Below are 20,675 nucleotides of genomic sequence, written 5' to 3' on the forward strand. Positions count from 1 at the left end.
TATATATTATTTTTTTTATTTTTTTTCAATGTAAGGATATGATACTTTCATATATAAGTTTGCTTGATTTATTCATCGTTCTCCGTTCACTCTTATCTTTTGATTCTCCAACCACCAGCGTTTTCTATTTAAAATTCTTATCGTTGTTATCAAATAAATTATAGCATCTTCGAAAACTATCCATTCTTATAGAAAGATATTCAAACATGCCTGTAACAAACACATGCATTCGGTCTTCTTGGATTGTTTAATTCGTGATATTCTGCTCTCTTCTCCAGTATGAAGCTCTACCTATACTTTCCTTCTAATGTTTTATTTCTCATGCTTTAGATTTCTTTGGTTGCATGCTTTCTCTTGTGTTAGGTTGTTTTGTGTTTATAATTTGCAATAAATTTGTAGCAGTGTCGTAAAACTCTTACAAGTTACAAAGGTAGGTAATTTAGCATGATTAATTACCAAGAAAACAAACACAACATACAAAAAAACAGTTCCAATGATTTGATGATAAACAATCTATAGGTTTACATATATATATATGTATATATATATAACCTATAGATTATTAAGAGTAGGACCACTTGCGATAATTCATATCAAACTTAAAGAACATTCAATAATTCGATTAAAAGAGTTGACAACTTGTTGATCTAGTTGTATGAAAAAGATTCTAAAAAATTTCATGTCAAATTTAACACGGTGGTCCAGTTTGAGCATTAAGAAACACAAAAGGTCTTATGAAAACCTTTTATCAAAAAAGAAAAAGAAACACAAAGCTCCAAGATCCAAAAATAGTTTACAAATAATTTACACCGACGTTACTATCTACGATGTAAATCTATTAACAACGTTTTTTTAAGATTATGTTTTTGCTCTTTTGGTATCGATCTTCTGATTATTAGAATAACTGCTTTTGCGTTTTATGTTATGCACGAGTTTGAAACTTTAGATTTGGGTCTGCACTTAAATACGAGTTTTTGTAATTTGTCAGTAATAATCAACTCACAATTATATAAAGTATTGCCAAAATAAAGGTATATAATATGTTCAGTTCGTATGTTATATTTGTATATTATATATCATATGATTTGTATTCAAATGCTTGAATGATGTTCCAAAAACAAAATGCCTATGTTGCCTTATAATTTTGTGATATTCTGAACAATGTCTCTTGAAACAATCATTGATGATGGAATGTATGAAAAAACCACAAGGATGCGATGGGGATTTGGTTTTCATCTAGAGTCTAGATGGGGTTAAATCTTTGTTGAATTATGTTTCTCTATCAACATTAGATTAAAGATGCACTAGTTCGTAAAAAAAAAAATTGATTTGAATAAAGTTAACATTCTTCCAAGAAAAAAATGGTGGAATGTATTTTAAAGGTTTCTGACGCGTGAATTCTTATCTGCAAGTGCTTGCTTACCTAATCAAAAGATTAATTAGTGAAACATCATAATGCAGTGATTAAAATATTTATTTCCATTGGGTAAATTCCACCCACTGGCTCTTGGATTCTATCAGTCACTTACTTTCTCTTCAAGTTATGTTTTTAATATTTGAGTTAAAGAACATGTATTCATTACTTTACGTCCCTTACTTTTGAATCGTCGATCAAAAGTTGAAAACGTAGAGCTTCTTATCGCAAAAACATAATAAGAAGCTCCTGCGCCAAATAGTCATGGGCTTTACTACAACCCATATAATTTAGTATTTGGCCCATAAAATGATTCTGAATCTTCGAACCATCATGATATGAAAAAATCAGCTGCCAAACTCTACATACTCTGTAACTTCCTATAGAGTTTTCTTTTACGAGTTAGACTAATACACTTATCACTTATGTTATCATTATTGGGCCTCTTGAATATCAACGTGACCTTTGATTGCATGCGACTCACCATTTCATGTTGTAAGAAGCAAAACTAACACATGCAGCTACAGAGTTGTTTAATATCATAAACACATAATAACATTTTGTACAATGCATGGGTTCAAGAAGATACATCTCCACCAGGCATCTCCCAGTCCCAGTTGTCTTCTTCTGCTTCATCCTTCTTCTTACTCTTAGTCTTAGTTGCTCCTCCTTCTTCTCTAGTCTCTTGAGTAAACCTTGCAAAAGGACGCCTGAAAAACAAAACAACGGAACCACAAATTACAAACTCAATTCTCGAAAGCTAATGAAAAAGTTTTTAAAGAGATTAAAACACGAAACCTTTTCTTGTTACGCTTAGCGGCATCACGAGTCCTCCTCTTCTTCTCGTCCTGCTTGTTCTCGAAGTATCTCCTTCGCTTACACTCCTGGATAACTCCGGTTCTCATCACCTCCCTTCTGAACCGATTCACCAGCCTCTCCTCAGACTCGTTGTCTTCCACGAACACCTGCACGTTGTACCCCGAGCTGCTGAAGAAGAGCGTGTTCGAGTAAGCAAGCGACGGGCATATCACTGACGTACGCGAGCTCGGAGGAGAGAGAAGCGGTGGTGGAAGGAGGCTCCTCGAGGGCGAGATATCGTTCTTCCACCTGTTGTGGGAGACTGTTTGAGTAGTAGGGAGAGTGAGGCTCGGAGGAGGAGGTGTAGGTTTGGTTTGAGGTTTGAATAGAGAGATGGAGGACATGAAGCTCGTGAGTGAGAAGGAAGACGCCATTGATGCGATTGAAGATGATGATGTTTTGATGAGATTGAATTGTTGTAGATAAGTGTGTGACTCAGTGGATCAGTTACGGGTAAAGATGTTTGGGCCAGATCGTTTCTTAGGGTCCATTTATGGATAACACTGTATTTTATTAATTTTGAATGGAGTTTACAAAGTCTTTATGCAATTGGTCTGGCACCTCCAATGTAGGTTCTTCCCATTGAAACTCTTAAAAATGTATTATGCATATATCTATGTATGTATATATTATATATGTATAAGTATTTGTGAGGTTCATAATTTTTGTGAACTCCATACATAAAAGTTTTTAAAATGGAGTTTAAGAATTTTTGTGCAAGGGGTTCCACAAAAATTATGAACCCCATAAATACTTATACATATATAACATATACATACATGATACATAGATATATACATGATATATTTTTAAGAGTTTCAATGGGAAGAACTCTCATTGGAGATAATAAGGGATGTTTTGAATGGATTGTTTTTTATTCGTTTTTTCTCTTTCAATTTGCTTTTTATGTTTGTTTTGACTGAGATGATTACTTGTTTATTTTAGAGGTTTATTTATTTTTTAAATTTTTCAGTGTTCTGCTAAATTTCTAATAAAATATTGCCCATGGGAAACGAAACGATAAGAACATCCTTAATGGGATAAGTAGAGAAATATAGCTTAGGTGTTAAAACTTAATAAAATAATGTAAGAAGTAAAATTAACTAATAATTAGTAGTAGGATAAGTGGGAGAACCTAGCCAAAATGCTTCTTGTGTAGAATTCAAAATATACATCTCTCATCACTTATTTAATTTTTTTCCTTTTATTATAATGCTCTAAGATGCATTGAAATATACTGATAAAGATGCTCTAATGGTGGTGAGTTGTGACTGTCTACGTGAACTTCCTCTTTATTTAATCAAAAGTCATTGTATACATTTCAGAATATATTATATTAATTAAGGTGCATTAAAGGTACTTTGGGTTGCTGCTTAATATAATAAGTGTACATGATTTTGAAAAGGGAAAATTCCTTAAAAATACACAGACTGAATTTCTTTTGCTGAAAAAATACACGAACTTTTTTGGCTTCCCAAAAAATACACAAACTAATTTTGATTGTCAATAAAATACACGAACTTTTGAATTTTGAAGGTTTCACACCTCGATTTTAACGGTGTAAACAGTGACTAACAGAATAGTAAGACGCTGTAAGACGCCGTTAACTCTGAATAAAAAGTTCATGTATTTTATGGACAACCAAAATTAGTTCGTGTATTTTTCGGGAAGCCTAAAAAGTTCGTGTATTTTTTCAGCAAATGAAATTTAGTATGTGTATTTTTAAGGAATTTTCAAATGGAGTTTGGATATTTCATATCCTATTCAGATGCTAAATATTTGGACCCAATACAGATCCAAAATTTTATATTTGTAAACTTTCGGTTTGGTTTTGGACCGAATATTTTCGGATCAATTTCGATCCAAGTTTTTGAATCCGGCTAAAATATCTAGACCTAATCTTGACATTTTAGCCGGATTCAAAAACTTGGATTGGAACTGACCCAAAAATATTCAGTCCAAAACCAAACCGAAAGTTTACAAATATTTGTTGGGTCCAAAACTCTTCTACTTGAAAGAATTGAAACCAAAAAGAACTGATCCGAATAGACCTGAGCCTAATAAAATCGACACGAATAGATTCAATCCGACAAGATCTTTCTGCTAACAATTTTGTTATTATTTTTGCAATATTTTTTAGTTTTGTTTTTGTAACAGAAATATTTTTAATTAATATGAAACTTTCAATGTAAAATTTAGAGTTGTTTGTGAATTTTTAGATATATATGATAGATTTTGACTAAATTGGACTCAACAAATATTTGTAAACTTTTGGTTTGGTTTTGGACAGAATATTTTTGGGTCAGTTCCGATTCAAGTTTTTGAATCCGGCTAAAATGTCTAGCCGGATTCAAAAACTTGAATCAAAACTGACCCGGAAATATTCGGTCCAAAATCAAACCGAAAGTTTACAAATATAAATTTCAGACATGTATCATGTGATAGAGAATGTGTTTTTTTTTTTCAGGTCTTTGGGTCGGGTTTGGGCCGTTTTTTCCGGATCTGGATTTTTCAGATCGAAAATATCTGGTCCAAAACCAAACCGAAAGTTTACAAATATAAAATTTTGGATATGTATTGGGTCCAGATATTCAGCCTCTGAATAGTATATGAAATATCCAAACTCCATTTGAAAATTCTTTAAAAATACACATACTAAATTTCCTTTGCTGAAAAAATACACGAACTTTTTAGGCTTCCCGAAAAATACACGAACTAATTTTGGTTGTCCATAAAATACATGAACTTTTTAATCAGAGTTAACGGCGTCTAACGGCGTCTTACTATTCTGTTAGTCACTGTTTACACCGTTAAAATCGAGATGTGAAACCTTCAAAATTCAAAAGTTTGTGTATTTTATGGACAATCAAAATTAGTTTGTGTATTTTTTGGGAAGTCAAAAAAGTTCGTGTATTTTTTCAGCAAAAGAAATTCAGTCTATGTATTTTTAAGGAATTTTCCCTTTTGAAAATCAAGATTTGATGCAACTAACGAAGACTTGAGATTGGCCGGCTGGGCAGTTGTCGATCTCCCATGAATCTTACAGAAAGCTATCTATATTTTTCCTTGGCTACTCGTTGATGATATAGATGTTAAAATTCGTACATCAATATACTTTTAAAAGTACATTATTGAAAAGTGACCACTGAAAACCCCGATTTGGTTTGTAAAATCGAATCACTCCTTTATTATTTATTTATTTTGATGAGACGAGATGTTTTTCCAGAATGCACTTACATCCGACCATATCTAATCTAATATTGAACTAGATCATGATCCGCTCGACCGAGCGGGAGTCATTTTTTTATCTTTGTTTTTTACTAAATGTTATAATGATCGCCAATGTGTATTAATATAAATTTTGAAAAATAACAATGTGTACTAATGTGTTTAAATAAGCAATGTGTTTAATTACTAAATTTGATTTTTAAATTTTAAGATAACGTAAAGTAGATTTTTTTCTGTATTATTTAAAATACATAGTGTTTATATATTTTGTATTTTCAATATTTATCATACAAAACTTACACTGGGGTATTATTTATATGAAAATATGTGTAAATAATATATTTATATATTATAAAACATATGCACACCCGCACAGGTTTTATTTTTAAAATGTATTCTATATTGTTTAGTTTTATGTAGTATCGAGTTTGTATAATTCAATTTTGTGTTTAAAGAACAATATCAAACTGTCTTTCGTTGTAAAAATAATATTTTGCAAGCACGAGTTGTGTCTTTTTATTGTAACACAAAATTTTTATATAAGCTTATGTTTTTTGTACATTACGAAATTTAATTTTTTTAAATAATTATTATCGTAATTTCAAAGTGAATTTTATCTCTGAGGTCCAATATATTTTGTGTGTAATGGTTCAAAGCATTTTCGATATATATTATATTTTCAGTTTGGTTTGTTTTTAGTATTATTGTATAAGTATAATACTATACAATATTACTATATTCTATACAATATACGAAGCTATGTGTTATTTGTTTTAGAAAGTAGATTAGGCACAACGTAGTTATAAGAATAGTCATATCTTTATGTATGTGTCTATGACTTATCTACCTAATGTTATTCGTACTAATAAAATTAATATGGCCAATGAAAATATACTGATCAATTTAAAATGAATTGTATAGGGTAATTATAGAACGATTAATATTTTTAGTATTCTTAGTATATATCTTATTTAAATCGACATGTAATAAATGTAAAAATCATATATGGAATATGAACAAAAAGAAGAACTGTATTTAAGGAAATACATCAATGCAAAGTTAGACTATGGTATATATTATATATAAAGAATGAGACATTTAATTTAAATATATGAGGTCCACCTTTAAAAATCCACCTAGAAGAAGTTGTAATGTTTTTGTTTTAATAAGATAGATAATAACACGTCTATGTTTCTATCCTTTTCTTGCTAAGGATATATTTTTATTCTTGCGGATGTAAAACAGGTTCACATTCTCAAAATTCTTGTGTAAAGTCCAAAACACATTAATTTTCAAGGCAAAAATCAGTCAAAAGATCGTAATCATATCCATTAAATCTAAATCTGAGTAGTCCGTCTCAAATCAGATCAAAAGGATCTTCATGTTTTTCATGTATGATACTGTCCAAAGTAATATTTCCATTGCAGCGTGTAAGGCTGATAAAGTTTATGTTGACGCACGTACTCCGAATGATCCGATCCTTTAGCTATTTGATCCTCAAAGACTCCGTTCTGGAATCACTAACATTGCAATTATATATTAGTGAAACATTAATTTGAGAAGTTGGGATTCAAAATATCCAAAGAGACAACGATATGTTATGTTTAAAATGAAAATCATATGTTTTAAAATTGTTTAAAGTTTGAACAAAAATTTGCTTATATTTTTCTTTTTAGAGCAACTACAATGAAACCTCTATAAATTAATAATATTGAGACTACACCAAACTATAATTTTTATTAATTTATAGAAATTATTAATTTATTGATATACTAATTGAACCAAAAAATCAATTTAGAACTATAAAATTATATTAGTTTATAAAATTTTTAGTGTATATTAATTTATCAATTATTAATTTAAAGAGGTTAAACTGTATAAGTTATTTCTTTCTTTTGTATTCTTTCTAAGGGCTTTTTTTATTCTTTCACATATCTGAATTTGTTTACAAATGAAGCATGTGAGGCAGAGTAGATTTGTTTCGGGACTGGGAGGATTTGTGATTTGTAAGCTCCACCATAATGTTTCGTGTTTCAATCTTTTCATTTGATAAAGATGACAAATAGAGCTTTCATTTAAGATAATCCTTCGGTTCTATTGAAACCAAAGTCTAATAACGTCAACAGTCAACCCCATAATTCTTTCTTATGTCGAGACTAATTAAATCAATGATATTAATTAAAAGCCAATTAATTAATACTCTCTTTGTACCATTTTAAATGATGTTTAAGGTTTTTACACAAAGATTAAGAAAATACAAACTTTTATGTAATTTATCTTGGTTATATAAAATTGCATTAAATAAAATCAGTCTAACCAATAAAAAAACATGTAGTATTTTGTAATTGGTTGCAAATTTCAATTGACATTAGATTTTATGTAGAAATGTGAGAACATCACTTATTATGAAACAAAATAAAATACTTAAACAACACTTAAAATAATACAGAGGGAGTATGTACTGAATATTATTTCGTTCGTTTCTTACATATAGGTGTTTTCGTACGATCGAATGCTCCGTATTTTCTAAGTATTTTATGGTTTATCCCAACCGATACAACCAGTGAACCAGAGGCAGACCCACATGCAATAATGGTGGGTCAGCTGACACCCCTTAAATCGTATAAAACCGATTTTTTACATGAATAATAAGAATATTTGTTAGTTCTGGTGGTTAAATCTTTTCTTCTGACACCCCTAAATCAGGGTTCAAACCCCAGTTGACCCCATATTTTTACCTTTTTCCCCAGACTTAAAAGCCCATTTAAATTTTTGATCCATGTTAAACCAGAGTCTGGGTCCGCCACCGGATACAACTAGCAATTAAATTATAAAGTATAAGGGTAACTTTGGTCTTTAAAATGTTATTATGTACATAGCCTTAAACATCAAACTTTATGAAACGTAGAAAATACTAAACGAGCCTCCTATTTTTAATTAACTTACATATAGGCATGTTTGCATGAACCGTAAATAAACCCGTCAACTCCGTAAGTTGTCTTTCCATGCCGGCACTTTATATCTGTGACTTCAAAAGAACTGTCTTTTGTCGATATTATACTTCGTGACACCGAAAGGAGCTCTAAAAGATAAGGATGTCGAGGACAAGACCCAAATCCATCGAACTCTTCTAAAGAAATTGTTTGGCTCGTTCAGCTCTTTTCTCTAGTTTTCCTCTTAATAGACATGTTTCACCTTAGATAATTCGACAGAGTTCCGACTAATACCTTATCAAAATTAATTAGTGTTCACCAACATCAAATGTTATAAGAATTGCCGCACCTGCACCGAGTACGACTTGTGGCATTTTTGGGTTGGGTGAGGCCTTATTTTTTAACATTGAATATCTCAAGTGGACTTAACTTTCAGAATAAATATATAAGATGATGGCGATGACTTCATATATATTGTCATCATCCAAATTTTCATATTAAATTTTGCATGTGTAATGATTCAAAAATCATGTTTATGTAAAATAGTACATAGGTCTCCTGATAATCGTTGTCGATTTGGGATATTAGGACCACATTTTATATCGTTCTAATCTTGAAAATAGTGCGCTGGCTTAGAAAAAAAAAGGTGAACTAAGAATTTCTCTTTTAACCACACTTTAATCACGTAACCATTTCAAAATTTAAATCGGATTTTTCTTATCATATATATATATATATATATATATCTACGATCTCTATTTTGGGTCGACTGGGTCTGGCTAGACCAATGTTTGAAATTGAAACCCTAATCCAGTTTCAAATTGGACTAGAAAACTAAACAATTAAAGTTTTTTTTGTCACTCCATTGTATGAGAATCCAAATTATTATTCTTTTGGATAATCATATATATATTTCTACATTTTAGAAAAAAATATCATATATATTTCCAAAACTAATGAATTGTGTTGTAAAGCGTATCAAATGGTATGTCATTTCTTTTTTTTTTGCTTTTCATGAAACCTTTATATTTCTTTTTGTTCTTTGCTATAAATTTTCGATCATGTATGGGAATCCAATTTTTTGCTCTTTTGGATTATTCGGTCTAATATATAACGAGTATGAGCAACACGATTTCGTATACTGTTTTTTTGGGCTAGTTACAATTTGAATAGTTTAAAACTTCAATCTCGGTTTGATTGAAGCTATTGGACCAAGTAGAAACATAGCAAAAGGTAGAAGGAAGAAAGCTTAATGATTTGTTTTTTCGATATTACGGTGTATAAAAAAGTAACACATATAGGACGTGACACCTGGATTAATCTATTGATTAGGTGAGATTATTTTATGTTAAGAGTAATTAAAGACCAACAAATGTTAATGACTTAAGTTCAAAAAAAATGTTAATGACTTATTCTTTGTACAAAGTGACATATACTACTATCATGTAAACTTTGCTTGAGCCCAAAGGATAAACTGGCATGGATAATACAGCAGTGAACATGGTAGTATTACTATTATTATAAATCATTTACCTAAATGTCCACGCTATATTTGTAAAAATCTTAAATGGAAAGTTTTTCTAAATAATATATGCGTATATTGATTTCTAAATAATCAACGTAAACGACTATACTATAAATTATAAATGGAAACAATACATATATAACGCCAACGTACGTAAATACGTATATATCACCACGGATGCAACTAGGCAAAGTATGATCCTAGTGTAGCATATTCCAGTTGATATGCCGTCGAATTTAATATGTTTTGATGACACTAAACCTTTATTGCCATTTTCTGATAAAAAAAATATTTGATTTCAAGATGAACTTCAAATATTTGTTTGTCTTGTCTTCTTCTTGGATTTGAGAATTCATTTCCCTTCCTTTTTCTCTACGCATATTCTCTTTCTTTCTCGCACACAGTCACACACACACACACACTTCACGATATATACATATATATTCTTTTTTGAACAACCACACTTCACGATATATAATATCATAAACCTAGCTTTTTGCCTTCTTCGAGTTTTTTTTTTACCGGCGACTTCTTGAACATGGTTTTGTCGTTGCTCGCCAACTGGAGAAAAAACAATATATCACTGCCTTTACTGTTCTACTTTAAATAAAAGTTTAAAGTTTTTTCTTCTGTCGAATTCTAATTTAAGCTTGGATATCCCCTGCAACTGAGGGTTGATACCTTTCAAAGTTGTGATTATTAATTAAACATTATTTTTGAATTTCTGTATTTTATATTCAGTCACTCGTCATCTCTTTTTCTATTTTTTTTCCGTTTATAGTTTCTTATTTACAGATGGTGAAGAAGAAGAAGAAGAAGAAGAAAGGCAAGAGAGGAGAGAGCTTTAAAATCCTATTTTCTAGGGTTTGTCTTCCCTGTAAGTATTCTTGATTTCTTCTCTTTGACTTTTGACCATATTTTCTTGAGGTAGTACTATATACATATACACATATGTTCACTCTTTGTTCAGTATGTTACTGTTTATGTTCTTCAGTATATTAATTAGCCAAACCCTCTATACGTTTTCTCTTGTAGGCAGTTTGACCAACTTCAATCTTTGGTTCACTTTCTTGATTAAATCAAATCTGTTTAACTCAGATTAGCTAAAACAAATTCTCTTTCTCTATAACTTCCAGGGGAAGTGATGTGGTTCATAAAACATAACCTGTAGATCTGGTTAATTAGTCCATGATTGAATATTTTTTTGGTATATCTAATATGGTTGCCTATTTAAGGTTCTATAGATATAGAAACGGAATGATTCTCAGTGTTTGATTCAGTTCTTGGTTGGAACTTTACAGAGAGGGAATGTCAGAGGCTTAGTAGCAGAGGGAGAGACTTCAATTTTACCAAGAAATGTTGACGGTAAGAGAGGACCACACCGGTAGGTTTCTAGCAAGCTCGAGCATGTCTAGGCCAAGGAAGATTCGGATTCATGGCGGCTACAAGATACCGGATCTGAACCTAGACCCTTGCCTGGATGAAGAAGTAACAAAAGAGGTGGTTGGTTCTAAACAACAGGATGCAGATTACGTTCCTCAGCTTGCTTACGAGCTAGAGGTCGACATACTCTCACGCGTCCCGCGTTTTGAGTATTGGAAACTAAACCTTCTGAGCAAACGCTTTTCGCGTTTACTAAAAAGCGGTAAGATATTCAAGGTGAGGAGAGACCGCGGTGTGGTTGAACCTTCTGTCTTTATGCTGTCAAACGGCGACACGAGGTGGACCATGTTCGATAAGGACTTCGAGAAGTTTCAGAAAGTTCCTGAACTTCCTTCCGACATGTGCTTCTTCCGTGGAGACAAAGAATCGCTCTGCGCTGGAACGCATTTGATCGTCACTGGGAAGGAGGAGAAGAGCATTGCCTTGTGGAGGTACGAGGTGGAGACGAGCAAGTGGTTCAAGGGTCCTGCGATGATCACGCCACGGATCTTGTTCGCTTCGGCTACTTGTGGGACTGTTGTGTTCGTAGCTGGAGGGTTGAAGATCGATGGAGACGGGTCTTTAGAAGTCGTGAACAAAGCGGAGAAGTACGATTCCGAGACCAAAACGTGGACGCGTCTCCAGGGGATGCACAAGCGGCGGAAATTTTGTTCTGGATGTTACTTGCGTGGCAAGTTTTACGTCATCGGTGGGAGGGATGAGAAAGATAAAAACCTAACTTGCGGAGAACGTTACGATGAGGGGACGGATACGTGGGAGTTAATACCGGACGTTCTCAAAGACATGTCTTTCTCTTCTGTTCAATCTCCACCGCTCATCGCGGTAGTGAATGAAGATCTTTACTCTCTGGAAACATCTGCGAACGAGCTTCGCGTTTACGATACAAACGCTAACGTTTGGAAGAAGCTTGGAGATGTTCCTGTTAGGGCCAAGTCTAATGGAGGTTGGGGTGTTGCGTTTAAGTCGCTTGGGGACAAGCTGCTTGTGATTGGAGCATCTTCCGGACCGTCCAGGACTGAGACGATGTCCGTTTACACTTGTAGTCCGTGCGCTGATCCTAAGGAGAAGCTGGTTTGGGAGGAGTCTAAACGCTGCTGTGGTGTTCGGCTCAGCCATTTTATTTTAAACTGTTGTGTGATGATTGCTTAAGTGTCTTCTCTATAGAAAGTCAAAACTGGAGTCATTTTTGGCCTTTTGTGTGTGTTTGAAATAAGATAAGTTGAGGCGTCGGCAGACGCGGAAACTTAATCGCTGTTGGGGGTTGTCTTTCTTGTTTGGCGTTTGGCGTCTTGTGCGTTTTAGTAAACGCTTGTATTTCTTCTCTTTGTGATATAAAATTCAGCATTTGTATGTTAATTTCAAGCAGGGCATTGACATTTGTAACTGAACTCGAGACTCAAACCAACCTAAAATAATAGAAAACAAAAATCTGAGATCATAGATTTCCGAGCTAAAAAAAGTTCAAAATAAATTTTGTGAGCATGATTATTAGAGGGTTTTTAGGGAGGAATTCTTAGCGGAATATAAAAATCCGTCTTTTAATTTTTAATTAAAAAAATTAAGAACCGGTTCTTAAATAAGAAAGATAGTATATCAGATTCAAATATTATCTTTCAAATCCGAAAAATATTTTTAAAAGGTCCGTAAAACTGACCTGATAAAATCTATTCGAACCCGACGTGAACATATATAAATTCTGAATGAAGTTATGAAGTCGAATCCAAAAGAAACTAATCAGAATCCTAGCATGTATCCAAACGTCCATACCTTAGTTAAAGTGATTATGTGAAGAAATAACAAACGGTTGTGTAAAATAACAAGCTTGTTGAATCAGATTAATCCCATCTGACAATGAGTTGATATCTCCATATGCTTTTTCGTTTACGATAAGCAGGCCTCTTATGTTCTTAAGGCCCATTCGTATGTTTGAAGGAAACTACTACCCGTTTCCTATATACACTACTACACTGCAGGACGTTTTAAGCGCCAAGCAAGTGAGAGAGTAAAGGCGTTTAAGCCATTTTGGAGACGAAAGGAGGGAGGGAGATAACAAATGGCGGGAAAGCGTACGTCGCCGTTTTCGTCTCCGTTGCTGAAGCCACCGCCGCCTTCGACTCCGAGAGCGGAAGGTGAGACGGAGTGCTGGAGAAAGGAAGTGGACGAGAACCTGAAGCGTCTCCAGTCGCTGCTTTTCGGAGCACAACAGTTCCTGGAGAAATCTGATTTCTCCTCCGCTCAGATCCTCGGGCTTCGTCTCCTAGGTTTCCTCGATTCTCGATCCGTCACGGACGCCGATCGTGATCTCATCGCTCCTATCAGACGAGAAGTTGCCTCTAAGGTCGATTCAGCTTTGGAAGGCCTCGTTTCAGATTCGGATCGGTACTCCTTAGCTTGTCCCCCTTGTAATTGGATTATATTTTACTTGCTGAGAGTAGTTGATTCGTACGAGGTGTAACTTGCATTGTTAGGTGTTGAAAGGCTAATTAGTCTCTTTATCTGTAATCTATGAGCGTAACATTTGAAGCTGAAATGTATATAAGTGATTGCTACTCTTCTCCAAGCTCAGTTTTCGTCAATATTGTCTACAGGCAAGCATTTGAACTTGCAAAGGCAGCTCCCGGCCCTATTTTTGGCAGCAGAGGCGAATTTGATGTGGAGAAGATCAAGCAGTCGAAACATTTTCATTTTCATCTAAGTCAGTCTAACGGAAAGGGTGTTAAAGAGATGGTAATGCTCTCGTTATTAGATGAGTTTGGCGATGCAGCTATGTTTCCTGTTCTTGCTTCCTTTCTTTCATTATCTCTGTATATGCATTGCTACGACCTTTTAAACGAAATTACTTACTAAGTACTCTTTATGCATGGAACTGTGATTGATTTTGTTTTGGCTCCAACATGGATAATGAACCTAGTGTGTACTTGTTTTCAGGAAGAGCGACTGGATGCGCGTAAGTTTATTCCCAAAGCATCTAAGCCAATGATGCAAGCTAGACTGACTTCATTGTATGGAAACAGCATGGTTAAACCAGATAATCAGCGCAGAACTTCCGTGAGCAATCAAGACAGTACTACCCCTGATGAGTGTGTCATTGTCGAGAGAAGCCATGGAGGTGGTTTTGGAACAAAGCGAGCTCATGCAGAAATCAGCAACTTCTCAAATCATGGGGAAACGAAGGAAGATGGTGCTGCTAATGGATTTGTTTCCGCCAAAATAAAACTGGTATAAGGATCTTTAATTATGCTTCTCTTACCGTCTACCATATTTAAACTTTAGCTCTATGATTAGATGTTTCAAAGTTTTAAATTGTGCTTTATTACCTATTGCATATTTTGACTGGTGGAAGAATCTGTTTTCTGTAATACAGAATCTCAACTTTGGCGAGCTTAATCTTTCAAACTGTGCTTTGTTACCTTTTGCATATTTTGACTAAATGTTTCTCACGGTTTATAAGTATGGATGTTCCTTACTGATTTTGTGAGCCACCATCTGAACTTTGCAAAGCATAATCTTTTGAACTGTGCTTCGTTACCATTTGCATATGTTGACTACTATCTCTCTTGCTTTAGGAAATGGACGTTAGACAGAAACGAGGATCAACCGGGGCACCCAATTCATCTTTTTCTCCTCAGGGTGAAAACAATGCGTTAGCTAGGGGATACGGTGCAAGATCGGGTGGCTATTTAAGACGTGGAAACCGCGGTAATTTTGTTCCTCCAGTTAAATCTAGCGGGAATAATGTTGGAAATACGACGTCTCGTATTGGTGGAAAGACTGATGATACACTAGATGATTCAACCAGAACATGGTAAGTGATTGTTAATTACTATATTAAAAACATTGTCTCTGTTCTTTATTTCACATTGATAGTGGTTCATCAATAATACATGCCTAACAATAGGACGACAAGATATGCAATATATGTTAAAACTATGCCTGATCTCTTGTTCATGGTGAAATTTAACTGAGGTGTAGTCTTTAGTTGCATATGCACACTTATCAATTCAAATTTTGTGTATAAGCAATTTCTATCACCAATTTTTGTAATATGCTTGTAAGTCTGAAAAGAACTTACCCTGTTCTAGTTTGGAGATGCTCTGTGGTCCTGATGGTGAGCTTCCCGAGAAGTTGAGAAACTTGGAACCTCGTCTTATAGAGCATGTCAGCAACGAAATTATGGACCGAGACCCCAATGTCCGCTGGGATGATATTGGTACAAGAAGATGATTAAAACATGTTTCGTTGCAGTGCATATTATTATCTCACTTGCATCTTGAGTTTCTCACCCTAAGTTGTTGCTGTGCAGCTGGTCTGGAACATGCTAAAAAGTGTGTTACTGAGATGGTCATCTGGCCATTGTTACGTCCTGACATATTTAAAGGTTGTCGTTCTCCTGGGAAAGGACTTCTTCTCTTTGGTCCACCAGTAGGTACCCCTTATCCTTTTCGACATTGAAGATGATGTGTTTTTGTGTATGTTCTTAATTCTACATCAACTTCATTCCAGGGAACTGGTAAAACTATGATCGGAAAAGCTATAGCTGGAGAAGCAAAAGCAACTTTCTTCTATATTTCAGCCAGTTCATTGACAAGCAAGTGGGTTAGTTCCACATCTTTGCTTGCGTTTCACAAGGACATTCGTAGAATATAGGTCAGTGATTTTTTTACTGCAGATTTAACATTAAAACGAGTGTACATGCAGATTGGCGAAGGAGAAAAGCTAGTGAGGGCCCTTTTTGGAGTTGCAAGTTGCCGCCAGCCTGCAGTCATATTCGTAGATGAAATAGATTCTTTATTATCTCAGGTTTGTTCTTATCTCTTGAACTTTATCAATGTATATAACGTGGCCTGTAAAGAATAAAAAAGGGTGGTTTATTATAGACAATTTGTGGCATGTTTTCACATTTTTGGTTCCCCTAATGTAAACGTTTTGCTGAAAGAAACGAACTTTCACCCTTTGCAACAGCGCAAGTCAGATGGTGAACATGAATCGAGTAGAAGACTCAAGACACAATTTCTGATTGAAATGGAAGGTTTCGATAGCGGCAGTGAGCAAATTCTCCTAATCGGTAAAAGAAATTGGAACATGCATGTTTGAGTTTTGTGGGTTTGTGAGAGTACTTTATGATGATTGTTTATGTTTGGTCAGGAGCAACAAATAGACCCCAAGAGCTCGATGAAGCAGCAAGAAGACGGCTTACCAAGAGACTCTACATTCCTCTTCCTTCATCTGGTGAAGAATAATAAACGCTTTTTTCATATCATTCTGTGGTTTTGTTCGGAAAAACTGCCCTTACGTGGTTTGTTTTTGTTATTGAAGAAGCAAGAGCATGGATTATACAGAATCTCCTACAGAAAGATGGGTTATTTACATTATCCGAGGATGATATGAGTGTCATTTGCAAGCTAACTGAAGGTAAAATTATCATAAGAACTCAGAAACACTTTTATTGTTGTAGGCAATTTGTGGAGTTGTGATCTTAAAATTCCCAAGATCTAAACCCAATAATCCAAATGCACATTTTCAGCATAACCAAGATATTAGCTTGTTTTGCAATTTTTGTGACTGCAGGGTACTCAGGATCAGACATGAAGAACCTAGTGAAAGATGCAACTATGGGTCCATTAAGGGAAGCTCTCAAACGAGGCATAGATATAACAAACCTGACGAAAGATGACATGCGACTTGTGACTCTTCAGGTAACACACAAAAGTGAAGATGTTGATTATATTATCATTTTTGGGTTAGATTTAAATGGATGTTATGTTAATTCTGTGAATACACATGCAGAATAAAGAAATATTTGTTAGAGTCTCTTTTTGATAAATTTGGTCCTGATGCAGGACTTTAAAGACGCATTGCAGGAAGTAAGGCCTTCGGTTTCTCAGAACGAGCTTGGAATCTACGACAACTGGAACAATCAGTTTGGTAGCTTAAGCCTTTAAGACTAAGACTGGTGAGTTATACAATTACCACTGATCCTTTTCTTTTCTGGAATATACATTTGCATTATTTATCACAATTATAAGATATACAGCAGCGCCATTGTAGATAAACAAGAGTTTTTACTGTACCTGCTAATACCTAAGAATACAGTCTCCTTTTTTCTTCTTTGCCCCTTCTATATATTGTCCTGTCAAGGAATTAAAAGAGAAACCTTGAACGATTCATATAAAATCGCTCTTTAAATTTTCAAACATTTCTGTGTAACCTATACATCATGTTTGCACTATTTTTTTGTTCCTTTCTGTAATATTTTACAGCACCAACCACTAAACATTCTGCACCATTCTTATTCGATTTGCCTGTTTCAGGAGACTCCTGGACCATTGTGCTCGAAGAACTGGCAATGGATGATGGGCTAGTTGACTCAGCTGAGCATTTATGTAAACAAACAAGAAGTGATTCCAGAAACAATCAAAATTTTCACCGCCACTTATGTATAGTTTTGACTCATACCTTATGTACCACCGGCCCAAGAGGCTCGAGAAGCTTTGTTCAGATGAACGAGCTTGTTCTAAAAATGCATCAACATTCAGCTGATCAGTGAGTGACAGACATCTACCAGCTAATTTCATTAGAACGGATACAAAAAAAAGGAACTTCATTGGGTCAGCTGCTGCTCCTTTATTATTTCGTTGTCTTTTCTATGGTGTGATGGTTTCTACTAACCATAGAGAGAAATTATAAACTTTTTACCAATTTATCAGACATAGCTTTTCATATTTTAACTCCTTTCAATGAAACACAACAACATTTGTTTAAACTTTCCTTACACAAGCAAACACAAACAGAAGCTCATTCCATTGTTTCTGGCTCTGTTGTTTACTCTCACTTTCTCTCTATATATATTCTTCTACATAAAATCTTATGTTTCAAAGGAGTTATCAAATCTCTCACAACACACAGAGACAAACTCACATTAGAGACACAACAAGAACTGAGAGTCGTGTGCTTATTCCCCGGAGCCTCTTCACCCTTTTGCTAAGACGCACACACTCCTCACTTAGTAAACCATACATGACTCTTAACTAAATCCCACAAGCTTACGCTCTTACGGTACTATGCATATATATATATAGATATAGATTTCAGACAGAACGCCACGCCTCCACTTAGCAACGTGGTAATGCCAAGGTTGATCGGCTTTATGGAGAACCAGCTTGTTCGCAGAGATCTAGCAGATTCAATGTCTGCAACAAAACATCATAATGAACCGCATAATCATCAGTACAAAGATCCCTCTCTATAAAACTCTAGATCCATGGAGATACTTTACCTCGGGAACAGAGAGCTCAAGGCGGAATTTTGGACCATCGTAGTGGTGAAGAACAGGCCTGAAGGAATCCTCTTCCAAGGCTTTGCAGATTTTCCTCACTCTGATCCTTACCTGTTACCATTTGATACAAAGAAGTCGAAGTTTGGTACCAAAGTATCAAAATGAAGGAAGCAACTTTTATGGTTCATAAGAGTTTTCTACCTGCGCGGGAAACCTTGACTCTCCTTTGCACTTTTTGTCTTCCCAAGCAGTCGCATCTATATTAGTACCTCCAAAAGTTGTTGCCTAAACCAGGAAAAGCATATTTCAGTAAGACAACGTACTGTTAATTGCTAAGAGATATCAGAAGAGGAGAACAAACCTCAAAGATACCATGGAGCTGGTGAGTGGTGTAATTGTAAAGAAACAGAGGCAATCCAGGTGTTATTGCCCTCACAGAGTCCCTGTATCTTGGAGGTAACCCTGACAAATTGAAACAAAGATTTTTTTTTTTTAAAATGAAATGAATTGACAAAGCATATTGCAAGAAACATGTACGCTTGAAAAATTACCAAAGAGGTGACGCTTCAAGTCCTCCTCCATGGTATCGTTGTTACAAACAAAGATGTACCCGCCAAGAACTTCGTTCCTTGGAAGCGTCTCCGACGCAGGCAGGGTCTTAAACCTCTTGTCAACAGCATTATCATTGCTGTTGTTGTGTTTGCTCAGCTCTTTGTTAGCAACAACAACATTACCATTATACTTGTTAACCTTCGTGTTGCCTCCTCCACTTTTGAAGAAATCATTCTTCTGGAAAACAGTAGCAGCATTCATGTTGTTGTAAACATTGCTGCTGTTAAACATATTGAAGTTAAGGTCGTTGTTGTTGTGGTGGAAACTAAGCTTGTCGGTTGGTCTGAACTCAGAGTAACCAGCTTTGGAGAGATCGAGGTTGTTCGACCTTTCGCTTTTCATCCTAGTCTGCTCAGCGAGCTTGGTTGCGACGGTGGACCATTTGTGATCCTCTGATGCTCGTGACTGAGTCTGACCTCGTAGCTCATCACCCAATTGCCAGAAGCTGTCCATGAGCTCCAAAAAAAAAAAAAACTAGCAGAAGCAACACAAAGGAAGAGACTTTATCACCTTATTGCATACAATTAACAATAAAAATTGAAAAAGGAAGAACATTTCAATTGCAAAAGCTAAGGTTATCCCTAAACCCTAATTATCCAATTAACAATCCAATCGAGAGAGATAAGTCAGACTAGGTTTAGGGTTTATACAGAAAGGTGTTACAAAGCATAGATAACAAACCCTTTAGCTCTTCGCACGAAATGCGCCGGACGTGAAGATGAGAGAGCTGAGAAGAAAGCGCGTCAGAGAAATTGGTGGAAGAAGAAATGGTACTGAGTCTCTCTCTCTCTCTCCCTCTCCTGAGTGGTGGATCTCTAGATTTATTAAGAGTTTACTCTCTCCGAGATAGCCCTTCCTTTTCTCCACTAATTACGACTTTTTGCCACTGCCGTATTAACCACGCGTCGTCGCTTTAGTAGCTCTCAAGTTTGGACTTTCTTTTTGGATCTATGGAAGCTGCCAACTCCTTCTCGACCGTTCGATTCATTTGTGTCAACCTTATTATAAAAATATCTATAAATTTACATAAAGATAAAGTTGTATTTCTTTTTTATTTATATGTTTTCTTTACTTACATATAGATATTATTATTACTGAAAATCATGGATCACATGTGACTCGTGAGAATTGTTATGACTGTATCGGTATCTGTCACTTTTTCACCGACAAGCATTTTTTAACTAATGATATTTAGACCGAAGTTCAATTAATTCCGCAGAAAACACTACACACAGTGAATAGCAGTATAACTTTTTTTTGTCTAAGATATAATCTCATGTTTTAATCAGACGATAAAAAGTTAATTTCTGAAAAAGGGAACTTAATACAAAACCAGCAAATTTATGCAGTGTTTATGAAATATATCTATTAACATATAAACACAAC

The 20,675-nt window shown here is 34.8% G+C and overlaps 3 protein-coding genes and 1 pseudogene across 3 annotated transcripts; 2 read left to right on the forward strand and 2 right to left on the reverse strand.

Annotated features, from left to right (window-relative positions):
* Positions 1–1,900: 1,900 nt before the first annotated feature.
* Positions 1,901–2,822, reverse strand: LOC108834880 (30S ribosomal protein S21, chloroplastic-like; annotated as a pseudogene).
* A 7,616-nt stretch (positions 2,823–10,438) lies between these two features.
* On the forward strand, positions 10,439–12,757 carry LOC130501643 (F-box/kelch-repeat protein At3g27150-like). Its single transcript, XM_056996484.1, has 2 exons — positions 10,439–10,835; positions 11,260–12,757. Exon 2 carries the CDS (start codon positions 11,315–11,317, stop codon positions 12,548–12,550), a length of 1,236 nt encoding a protein of 411 aa, XP_056852464.1. The 5' UTR covers positions 10,439–10,835; positions 11,260–11,314; the 3' UTR covers positions 12,551–12,757.
* Positions 12,758–13,396: 639 nt separating this feature from the next.
* On the forward strand, positions 13,397–18,125 carry LOC108812865 (ATPase family AAA domain-containing protein FIGL1). Its single transcript, XM_018585247.2, has 14 exons — positions 13,397–13,780; positions 13,990–14,128; positions 14,330–14,620; positions 14,968–15,206; positions 15,484–15,611; positions 15,705–15,823; positions 15,905–15,997; positions 16,100–16,201; positions 16,364–16,466; positions 16,547–16,630; positions 16,718–16,813; positions 16,970–17,097; positions 17,242–17,354; positions 17,713–18,125. The coding sequence occupies exons 1-13, from the start codon at positions 13,455–13,457 to the stop codon at positions 17,341–17,343; spliced, it is 1,950 nt and encodes a 649-aa protein (XP_018440749.2). The 5' UTR covers positions 13,397–13,454; the 3' UTR covers positions 17,344–17,354; positions 17,713–18,125.
* Positions 18,126–18,139: 14 nt separating this feature from the next.
* Positions 18,140–20,119, reverse strand: LOC108812866 (B2 protein). Its single transcript, XM_018585250.2, has 6 exons — positions 19,971–20,119; positions 19,229–19,763; positions 19,039–19,139; positions 18,879–18,962; positions 18,678–18,788; positions 18,140–18,591 (listed from the first exon to the last, which is right to left on the reverse strand). The coding sequence occupies exons 2-6, from the start codon at positions 19,740–19,742 to the stop codon at positions 18,547–18,549; spliced, it is 855 nt and encodes a 284-aa protein (XP_018440752.1). The 5' UTR covers positions 19,743–19,763; positions 19,971–20,119; the 3' UTR covers positions 18,140–18,546.
* Between the last annotated feature and the right edge of the window lie 556 nt (positions 20,120–20,675).

This window comes from Raphanus sativus, unplaced genomic scaffold (genome assembly GCF_000801105.2).
Source record: "Raphanus sativus cultivar WK10039 unplaced genomic scaffold, ASM80110v3 Scaffold0241, whole genome shotgun sequence".
Lineage (NCBI taxonomy): Eukaryota > Viridiplantae > Streptophyta > Magnoliopsida > Brassicales > Brassicaceae > Raphanus > Raphanus sativus.